The 11,337-nt window shown below is 37.4% G+C and overlaps 1 protein-coding gene across 1 annotated transcript; it reads right to left on the bottom strand.

Moving 5' to 3' along the window:
- Window positions 1-10,009: 10,009 nt before the first annotated feature.
- On the bottom strand, window positions 10,010-11,315 carry LOC120138007 (HMG-Y-related protein B-like). The gene is made up of 3 exons (XM_039153626.1): window positions 11,174-11,315; window positions 10,192-10,640; window positions 10,010-10,100 (listed from the first exon to the last, which is right to left on the bottom strand). The coding sequence occupies exons 2-3, from the start codon at window positions 10,483-10,485 to the stop codon at window positions 10,041-10,043; spliced, it is 354 nt and encodes a 117-aa protein (XP_039009557.1). The 5' UTR covers window positions 10,486-10,640; window positions 11,174-11,315; the 3' UTR covers window positions 10,010-10,040.
- Between the last annotated feature and the right edge of the window lie 22 nt (window positions 11,316-11,337).

The following is an 11,337-nucleotide window of genomic DNA, read 5'->3' as shown; positions in this document are numbered from 1 at the left end:
ACTGGCAAGTAACACATACGAAAGCCAACTCGCATCCATCATATCGGGCACGGGAGGGGGTTTATCAATATTTTGACATATGACGCCATGTGAATCGGGCTCTTGAACGGCGGGCGGGACCTCTTGAACGATGACAAGGGACTCTTGAACGGTGGGAGGGGCTTCTTCGATGATGAGAGGGGCCTTTTAAACGATAGGAGGCCCTTCTTGAATGATGATAGGTGCATCGAGCTTATTCTTACAGAGTCTTGGCACTAGTGGGGTGAACGGAGACGTAATGGCACGTGCACGACGTCTGATGCGTAAATCCCGTCGTGCAAGAAAAACTCGACGTAAAACATCTACCTTATCGGGCCGCTGAAAATAAATTAATACATAAATCAGTAAATAAATAAATAAATAAATAATGCCGAAAAAAGGTTATTTGCATTTTTAGTATAGTATTAAACAAATTTATATCATTACGTAGAGTATGAACCTCATTCTGCAACAATGAAACAATCTCGCGTAGAGCGGCAACCTCATATCGTAAAGTAGATACCTCATCGCGTAGCGCACTATTGTCATCGCGTAAAAAATCCACCTCACCATGTAAAGATCGAACCTCATCACGCCATGCACCATTATCTTCACGTAAAGTACCAACCGCATGACGTAAAGCACCGACCTCATCACGTAATTCCCCTAACTCATCTCGTGGAGGTGGAGAACAAGGAGATAAATGTCGTGGCCTCTTTGCCGATCGCCTATCATGAGGTGATAGTGGAGAAGAGGCTCGATGATGTGATGGAATAGGTGATGGTGGAGGTGGAGAAGAGGCTCGATCAGGTGATGGCTCCGGGTGTCGAGCTGTAGAATTGGGCCGATCAGGTGATGACTCTCGAAGTAGGGGGTGCTCATCATCCGTCCCATCAAAAAACCGCTTACTAGTTTGCCACCAACCAGTGGCAAGCTTAGCCTTTGTGGGTGTCAGCCTCTGTAATGGATAGTTGACCTTCTAACAATATAAAAGCTCAAACAAAGTTAAACTTGTACTAGTAATAACTTGCTTATATATGATATTATTTGTGTGTTAACTTACACCATTCATTGTCGTATATGGGAGTAAATCTTCCCAATCCAACATGCGGATCCTCTTCCAGGTAATAGCCCTAGGAATATAATTTGATCTTTTTATCGCATATGTCCGCATGCTGGGGAAAGCCTCAAATATCCAATTCTACAAAACAATATAATACACAAACATTAATAATTATTAAATAATTAATTATAATTTTAGAAACATTATATATAAATTCTTACCTTAAAAGCCCAAGTAAAGCCTGTCAAAGTGTATTTAGAACCATCGCCCCACAAACTTTTCGGTCCTCAAAGGCAGACGACAACTTCTTCCAGGCAGCTTTCCATAGATATGAACCCCACGGAAACAGGTTCCATGCATTTAGGTCCTCTACCAATAATATTAGGTCCTCGGAGATAGGTTGTCTACCCTCTTTGCCTAAAAAACCGGCATGCAAAAGTAATAAATAACATACTCAGACAACATCAAGGTCATCCATCCGAGTAAAACCATCTTTATCAAATAATCTCTTCAAGTTGTCGACGTGTAAACTCAGCTTCAACTTTGCCAGCTCAGGAAAAACCCGAGATAACCATGATGGGCGGGCGATATGACTAGTGTACCGACCTACATCATCGGGTCTGAAGCGTAGACCAGTGTTTAAGCAAAACTCCTCCCGCCCAAAACAAGCATGTGCCGGAGGAAAATGAAACCATATCTCCTCATCACCACGTTGTATCCCCTCGGGTAAATCGTTAGTCATGGTCTGAAGAAACAAATGTGTCAACATAGAATCTCCACCCGTATGTTGCACTTCAGCCATGGCCCGAAGCAAGTATCCTCAAACAATTTTCTTTGTAGAGGTGTAAGCGTCGACGCAATTTTAGTGGCTAGGCTTAATTTATTCCTTAAGGTCAATGTAGTCGAAAAAAATTTCTACAAAAACAATAAACATACAGTTAGATATATCAAAAACTACAAATTATACACTATAAACAGATATGATATTAAACAGTGAAAATAAAGCCAAATATGTTTCAAACTAGCACAGTATTCACCCAAGTCATTATTCCATCATAGTTCACAAAATGCATCAGATAACATTTCAGAAATAAGCACTTATATAAACATTTAAAAAGACAACATATATGTTTAGTGCAGGTTCAAGGACAACATAAAGAGTAGTAATTTATTCTTGAAACTTAAATTAGCAACACTGTGAAGTTAGTATTTGTCTTTGTTTTTTGGTTGAAGTAATCAATTCATTCAAGTTTCAATTTGCAGAATAAAAAAAGTTTCTAAAACTTAAATTCGCAACGCGAAAATGAAAATCGCAACGCGAAACTAAAATCACGTTGCGATTTTCATTTTTGCGTTGCGAATTTGGTGTTGCGATTTAGGGTTTCTTTAACAAAAAGACAAAACAAAGACAAATACTAATTTCACAGGGTTAAAGACTAAACAGTTTAGCAGTATTAGCAGCAACCGAATGAATTTACTAAGCAATCTTAGTGAAATGGTTAATCTATATATATTGAAATTACCAGTAGATTTATCATTAATATAAGAAAAATCTAATAATAATACAAAAATTTCAAAATAAAAAAAAGAGATTAAAAAAACTAACCCTCGGTGGTTGATTTTCCATTTCTGACCGTGAATGGTTGTGAGGGTTGCTCTGAGAGATGGAGATAGACAGATTTCGTCGGAGATGAGGACAGATGTCGCCGTAGAGAGTGAGAGGTGGAGATGAGATTGAGTTGTGATTTAGGGTTTTAGGTTAGAGATGATTTGCGATAATACTATTTACATTTGTGTTACGAAATTAATATTGTGTTTCGCGTAAAAACATTTGACATTCGTGTTGCGAATTTGACTTCTGTGTTGCGATTTACAAATTCGCGTTGTAAATTTGACTTTTGTGTTACGAATTTGACTATCGTGTTGCAAATTTGACTATCGCGTTGTGAATTTGACTTTGTGTTGCGAATTTGACTATCGCGTTACGAATTTGACTTTCGCGTTGCGAATTTGACATCTGTGTTGCGATTTACATATTCGCGTTGCGAAAGTGGAAACTGGGTTGCGAAATTGGAGTTCGCGTTGCGAATTTGTTGGTCATTTTGGCAAATCCAAAAAAAATTGGTTAAATTCGTATATTATAAGGCATTTTCGGTCACTGAGGTTATTTTCTCTTGTTAAAATTAAGTATATATGCATAAAGTTTTATAAAAATGTTATACATTTGAAAATTTTTGATATCAATTGTTAGAGATATATCATTTTCATTTAAAACACATGCATAAACATTCAAGTTTAGGTCAAAAATGTAAAATTTGTAAATCAAAGTATTTGAAAATTTGATATCAATTGTTAGAGAGATATCATTTGCATTAAAACCAATTTTGACCAAAATTTTATTATGATGAACTAAAAATTCTTAAAAATTAATATAACTTTAAAATGTTCATCATAATCATCTTTTCAACATACATGAGATTAAAATGATGATGCATAATCATTTAAAACCAAAACTCATGCATGCTTAAAATCAAATGAGCAACCAAATAACCAAAATTAAAAACATTAAGCTTAGATGTTACCCATTTCTTTTTCATGTGTTGCTAGAGCATCTTGAATATCATCACTTTCATCACCATTGCTCCCACACACCTACAAGAGACATTTATTATGATTTTGGTATCCGAATTGCTTTGGATCCTTGGACGTTAGGTTCAATGCCCCTTGTTCCTTTTGAAATCCATACTTATCTAATTTTAAAACGATTTCCTTTCTTCAAAGGACAAGTATGTTCCTTATGACCATGATAATGACAATGTGAGCATATTGTCATTATTGAACTAAATGAATTATTTAAAATGATTTCTTTTTCTTTTGTTAAGCATTCAAGCTTAACTTTTAAATCAAAATTTTCTTTTTCAAAACTTTCAATTTTTATTTTTGAAAGCTCTAAATCATTTTTCAAAATTTCATTTTGGCTTTCAAAATATAATTTTGTTTTCAAAAGAAAATCGTTTTCGATTTTAAATTTTGAAATCATTTTCTTATATTTGGAGTTCATGGTCTCAAACTCCGAATATAACCTATTAAAAACATCTTTTAACTCATAAAACGTATATGAATTAAATTCAATTGAGTTAAAAGATACCTCGGGCTCTTCATAAGCCATTAGAGACACCACCTTTATTGGTTCTTCTTTCTTGCTTCCATGGATTTCCTCGAGCTTATTCCAAAGCTCCTTGGCACTTGAGCATGAAGAAACTCCTTCATATATTTCAGGACCAAATGCACACAACACCATGTGCATGGCCTTGGCATTAAGTTGAGTTTTCTTCCGTTCTTTGTCACTCCGCTTCTTCTCCTTCTTCTTTGGAGAAGAGTATCCGTTATCGATTATCTCCCATACATCAAGATCATTGGATTGGATGAATACCTTCATTAATTTCTTTCAATGACGATAGTTGACTCCATTGAAGTATGGAGGCTTGTCCGTTGGTAGAGAGTCTTCCATGTGGAACGAGTCGGATGTGGAAGCCATCTTCTCGGTTGTGTTAGGAATTGGTAGAGCTTCTTCGAGGATCGTCTCAAGGTGGTTAAACCTTCTTAACGAGTTAGGCTCTGATACTAATTATTGGGATTTTTTGGAAGCTCGATTCGACAACCGGAACGGTTTGCAAAGATGGGTCGTAACGATTTTGTGTTTAGGGAGTAAGGAGATTGAAATATAGAGAATTGCACATCGATTTATAGTGGTTCGACTTTCTCAACCAAAGTCTATGTCTACTACCTTAGCTCATCACCAAGGATTTTCCAATAAATTCACTAATTTTTTCTTTCTTTTGAGGACAAAGAGATAATCTTACAACTCCATAGTTTTTCTGGGCTAAACTAGAACCTTTCCCTAGCTTTTACAGGGGATAAGCTAGAACATTTCCCCTTTACAAAAGGATAAAATAAGTAAACAAGAAAACCTCTATAAGGTAGGTGTTTACAAGATTGAGCTCACAAAAACAAAATATTTACAAGAGAAAGATGAAAAAAGATTGAAAAACTCTTCTCTTGTGTTTGATTGCTTGGATAGTTGTTCTCTTTCTTCTTCAAGTGTCATTGGCTTGTATTTATAGCTTGGAATGTGTTTGATGTTGTATATAGCCGTTGGGCATGTTTTGGAGCCGTTTGAGGATGATTTTTCTACTCAAAAAGGCTACCCATAACATGGTGCATCGGTGCACTATCATGGTGCATCGATACCCCTTCATTAAATTCAAATAAACTAGTTGTTGCAGCCTTCGTGCATGGATGCACAGAAGGATGCATCGATGCACATCATGATGCATCGATGCACTAAGTGCATTCGAAATAGAGTGCATGGATGCACTACATAGTGCATGGATACACTGCAGGGGTGCATGGATGCACTTTGACACCCTTTAGCATTTTTGCTCAAATCCGAATTTAATGGACTTTGAATTATTTTTGAAACCTTTTAAAAACTTTGAATAAATTCAATTCAAGTCCAAAAATATTTTACCTTAAATTTGTTATATCGAAATATAATTCAACAGCTCCAACAATGCTTCTATATTCACGAGCATCGTTTAACAATGCATCAGCTTCCTGAGTCATTTTCGAGGCTCCAATAATTGGAGTAACTATAAGTGTGACATTCAACAAGCCTGTCTTTTCCAGCAATTCAATAATGTATTTGCATTGAGATAGTAACAGCGCCTCTTATGTACGTTTAACCTCAATTCCCAAGAAGTAGGCCAAGCTCCCTAGATCCTTCAAAGAAAAATCACGACTCAAAGCATGAACAATACTATCAATACTAGGTGATGAGTCACCTGTAATTATAATGTCATCGACATACATAAGTATGTATATACGGCAGCCTGCATCAATTCTAACAAATAAAGAAACATCAGCCTTGGATTCAGTAAAACCCAATCGAATTAGGCTTGCTTTGAGTTTATCATGCCAATCCCTCGGTGCTTGTCTAAGACCATATAATGCCTTATTTAGTTTACACACAAGAACACTTCCATCAACAACATATTCTTCAAATCCAGGTGGTTGTGACATAAAAACATCCTCTGCTAACTCACCATTTAAGAAAGCATTATTTACATCAACATGTCTAATGCACCACTTCCTTGTCATTACAATTGACAACACAATATTCAACGTAGAAAACTTGATAACAGGGCTGTAAGTATCCTTGAACTCATAACCTGGAACTTGCGAATAACCCTTTGCCACTAATCTGGCTTTATACCTTTGAACAGACCCATTAGGGTTCTTTTTTATTCGAAATAACCACTTACAGCCAACAGCAGTGCGATCCTCAGGTAACTTGACAAGAGTCCATGTGTTGTTTGTTAGTAGAGCATCGAATTCTGCTTGAACTACTTCTTTCCACCTTGGTGATGTTAAAGCTTCATACACATCGCGGGGTTCTTCATTAACAATCGAACTAACATACACCTTTGGCTTAAACACACCACATTTGCTTCTGGTCATCATGTGGTGTGTATTTTTGGGCATATCAGAGTTGCCACCTTCACTTGGAGTGCACTCATTAACAGACTGTGGAACAACAGTTTCTTCATGTGCATCATCATCTTGTGTAGCACTCGATCTATCAACCACATCTTCTTGTGCTTAATTCTGACTATTGCTCGTTGCTTCCACATTAGAACTGGAGTCATTACTTGACACTGTTGCCGGACTGTTGTTGGTCATAGAATTATTATCATAACCCTCAGCAGGCACGTGCTGAAATTTATGAACATCTACCACAATTTGCAAAGAACTAGATGAAACATGAGTATTATACTCATTAGATACCTTCTCATGCAGTTTTGCAAAAGGAAACTATAGCTAATCAAAGACTACATGTCTGGATGTATACACTCGACCAGTGGAATCAATGCATTGAAAACCTTTATGTTGTGGGCTTTACCCTAAAAACATACAGGGTTTAGATCAAAATTCAAGCTTGTGCTTCATATAAGGTCTCAAATGAGGGAAACACAAAAACCCAAACACCTTTAACTATCCATAGTCAGGTTTCTTTTAAAATAACTTTTCAAAAGGAGATATCCCTTCTAAACCCGTATAGGAAGCCTGTTGATTAAATGTACAGCTGTAACAACAACATATGCCCAGAATTTGAATGGAAATGAGGCTTGTGCAAGCAGAACCAGGGCAAGTTTAATCACATGACGGTGTTTACGTTCAACTACTCTATTTTGTTCTGATGTATGTGGACATGTTAAGCGATGATCAATGCCACAATGAAGTAAATGCCTTGATAAGCTTCTATATTCTCCTCCCCAATCACTTTGGACTGCTTTTATAGGTAGATCGAATTGAGTCTTGATCATCTGCTGAAACATTTTAAATGCAACAAATGCTTGAGATTTATCATGCAACAGATACAACCAAGAGTGCCTTGTACATGCATCTACAAAAGTTACATAATATTTGTAGCCATTGGAGACCAAATGAGAGGGCCCCCACAAATCTTTAAAAACCAGTTGAAACGGAGTGTCATACACAGAATTAGAGTCAGGAAATGGTAATTTATGCCTCTTTCCCATATGGCATGCAACACAAGTTGAACTATTATTTCTTGAAGGAAGTTTTACATTCATCTATTGACATACTTTAACTAGGCTATCATGCGAGGGATGTCCCAACCGCTGATGCCACAGATCATACTCATTTTTTGACAACTGTTTTGAATTAATTTATGTCTTAGCACCATTAGCAACTGCAGACTGCACACCAAAGACATATAGACCACCATCTTCTCGGCCTCGAAGTAAAACTGCTCCAGACTTCTCATCATGAACAAGGCATTCATGTGCATGAAACTCAATAAATACATTATTATCTCTAGCAAACTTTGACACCGAGAGCAAATTTTTGGTTATTTATGGTACATGCAATAAGTCAGTTAGCAATAGCAGTCGAGAGGATGAATTCAAGGATGCATAGCCAACATATTGAACTTCTAAAGCAACGCCATTACCAATAAGGAATTTACCTGGGTTATCAAGATCTACTGATTGATTGATGTTCACACCATCAGAGGTAACATGGTGTGTGGCACCTGAATCCAGAACCCATTGATCACGAGAGGAAGATGATTTGGAAGCAACTGATGTCTTGGATCCATTTCGTTTAGCAAAGCATCACTCACAACCAGTACTCTTAGTGTCATTAACAGAATAATAGGTTGCACTAGAATCATCCCTTGAATACGAGTTGCCATTGACAGTAACACTAGGAAAATTCTCGTCGAAACGATGCCAACATCGATCGACCAGATGCCCATTTTTTCCACACAGCTGACACTGAAGTCGAGCTCGACCCCTTCCTCGACCAGTTGATCTACCACGAGAGTAAGTCTGTCGAGAAGATGACCTCGAGTCAGCCTGTTCTTCAAACCCTCTTGATATTTTTCCTTGAGCCATATTAGCACTCATAGGAAAAGACTCAAGTGACTCACCAATCCTGCCAACTGCGTTTCAACATCCATCAACATGTTGTATAACGCATCAAGAGTCACAGATTCTCGCATAGTTGTTAAAACAACCACAAACGGTTGGTAATCACGAGGTAAACCTTTAAGAATGCTAGCCAGATGCACAGCTTGAGAAACTTCACTCCCACAAGAGGCCAATGCATTACAAACTTCCTTTACTTTTGTAAGGTAAGCTCGCATTGAGTCATCACCTTTCTTGAGATATTGTAATTTGTAGTGTAAATTAATCACAGCAGTAGTAGACATGTGGCAAAGAATTGCAGCACTTTCGCCCATACAGCAGAGGCTGTCTCAGCACCTACAAATTGAGGAAGAAGAGATAGACTGATTGTTGAAAGTAACCAGGATGCAAGAGCACTGTCCTGGGCTACAAATTCCTCATACACCTCATTTAGTAGTTCTTCACCAGATTCATCAAGTACCGTCGCTGATGGCACAAGCATGGATCCCAACAACAATCGCTCCAAACGGTGACTACGAACCGTTAACAGGATTTGTTGCTTCCATAAAAGAAAGTTAGTTTCATCTAGAACAACACTAACTTTCTTGTTGGAGAATCCTTTAGAGCTTCTCGAAGAGACCTCCATTGGCAAAGGAGAGCCATCGCCGTTCATCATAGCTCCTTCTTAAGCAGCGAAAGATCAGAAAAACCGCCCAAGATCAATAGCGAAAGATACCATGTTGAAAACGTGAAGTATAATGAATATTATCAATTTATTTTCATTTCTCTATTTTTCAATTACATTACAACCAGCTTATATAGAAGCTGTGCCTTCAAGTTTACTTAATCTTTATAACAACTTTCATAACACAATCTAGCATCCCTCAACAACCATAACAGCTCACTCACTCATACAATAGGAACAAATGCACACTATCCTGCATATTCTAGAACTATGAGTATTCTGGAATACATATTCCAATAGTCCAATTATAAGATGATTCCAAACCAACAAAACAACCCAATTAACATGGAAGTAAGAAAAGGAATCATAAACCACTGGGCTGTGTTCTGAACTTCAAACCAACTACAGATGATCCCAAAGCAACAGCTTAGTTGAACGCTTTCCGAATATCCAGGCAAGAAAGCATCTATGTTTCGAATGTCGACACCGGTATATGTTCGATATAGTTATGCTCGCTTTCTTCACACAGTTGAAGCATCATATATTTGTATATCATTCTCATGTCCAAATATATGCCGAAAAAATGGAGAGTTCGGAGATCATCAGTAAGAAAGCATAACATTAATAATGAAGCAAACTCATAGCAAAGACAAACGAGCTCAATATTCCTTGAATAAAGAAAACAACAGAGATAATCATTAGCATTAATCATCCTCTACAACAACTTCAAACTCAAAAGAAAATATTCAAAGCCTCTCAGGCACAACTACATTAGATTTTTCTACAAGAACACTTCAAACTCAGACGCACAATTCTCACAGTAACAAATTCCCTGCAAATTCTACAACAAACAAACAGGAGACAAAGTAAAATAGTAAGCACAACTACAAGTCAAAAGCCACTAAAAGCTACTCTCAATTTTCAACACTCACTTCATTCAATGTTGAAGCCTTGACCTTAGGGGGACGTCTCCTTACGGCCGAGGTCGATGTCATAGTTGTGGAGCACCCACCTATTTCCCCCTCGGGTCGAGCCATCTTCCTCGGCCTTCCACGTGGTTTCCCACTCCCGGAAGGCTTGGGGGACCTAGGGGGAGCATTGGGGTCCTTAGGAGGGCGGCCCCGAGGCCATCCGGAGCTTAAAACCATACCAGGTGGCAATGGAACCTTGGGTTTTGGAGGCCTACCACGGCCACACCTTGGTGGGGCATTGGGATCGGCTTTCATGTAATTGTTTTTCCAAAACACAAGCTCTCCTGTTTCTTTCAATCTGTTAAGGTGGAGAGAAAGGAGAGTGGAATGGCTTGTGGGCAAATCTCCATACTTTGACTCTATGTATTAGGATATTGAAGTCTTGTTTGAACCATTCTTGTCGTTCAATGCTTCAATGGCGTTAATAATTAGTTGCATGATAAAATCTTTAGATGAATTATCAAGCGATTTTAAACTAGCATGTAAAATTACAAACGAAAAATAAAGTTCTCATGTGATTGGCAGAAGCTTCTCTGCTGAACATAAAAAACCGCAGCCAGAAACAAAGAAGAGATAAACATAAAAAACATTCACGAAATACAAGTTTTCTGACAATTCTGAAAGCAACTTGTCCTTTTTTTTCATATATAAAAAAAATCAGTGAAATGAAGAAAAATTATTCAAATAAACTGAATTGAAGATGAGAAAACAAGAGACAATGGCTTTTTAGAAAATTAATGTACTATATCAGCATTAAATCAGCAAAAATAACATGAAATTGCATCGAAATTCATGAACTTTGAGGTTGAATGAAAAAGGGTTTCTTTCCGATTCCATCAAAAACCAATAGCAAACTATATAAAAAAAAGGTTAAAGATCAAATTTTGATCATCGGTAAAAAAAAAAGGAGATAAATTTTGAGGAGAGTGGAGAGTAGATGTACCTGTGGGTAAGAAGGAAGTGGGGGAGGCTTATTTACCTCTTCAGTAGCCGTTAACTTTTGCACACCCAACAATGAATTTGTCGAAAACGAAAGATTCAATTCCTTCAACGATGCTTTGAGTTTCAAACTCCTCTATTTGGAATTCAAAATTTTTCCTCACAAAC

Source organism: Hibiscus syriacus, unplaced genomic scaffold (assembly GCF_006381635.1).
Source record: "Hibiscus syriacus cultivar Baekdansim isolate YM2019G1 unplaced genomic scaffold, ASM638163v2 tig00110677_pilon, whole genome shotgun sequence".
Lineage (NCBI taxonomy): Eukaryota > Viridiplantae > Streptophyta > Magnoliopsida > Malvales > Malvaceae > Hibiscus > Hibiscus syriacus.
This window is presented reverse-complemented; position numbering and strand designations above follow the sequence as displayed.

What these genes read in the sequence shown, in the direction of transcription:
- LOC120138007 (XM_039153626.1), bottom strand. Translation starts at nt 10,485, where the DNA reads ATGAAAGCCGATCCCAATGCCCCACCAAGGTGTGGCCGTGGTAGGCCT. An exon ending in AGGCTTCAACATTGAATGAA is followed by an intron (nt 10,101 to 10,191) that starts GTGAGTGTTGAA and finishes TGTTTGTTGTAG; the next exon opens with AATTTGCAGGGAATTTGTTA.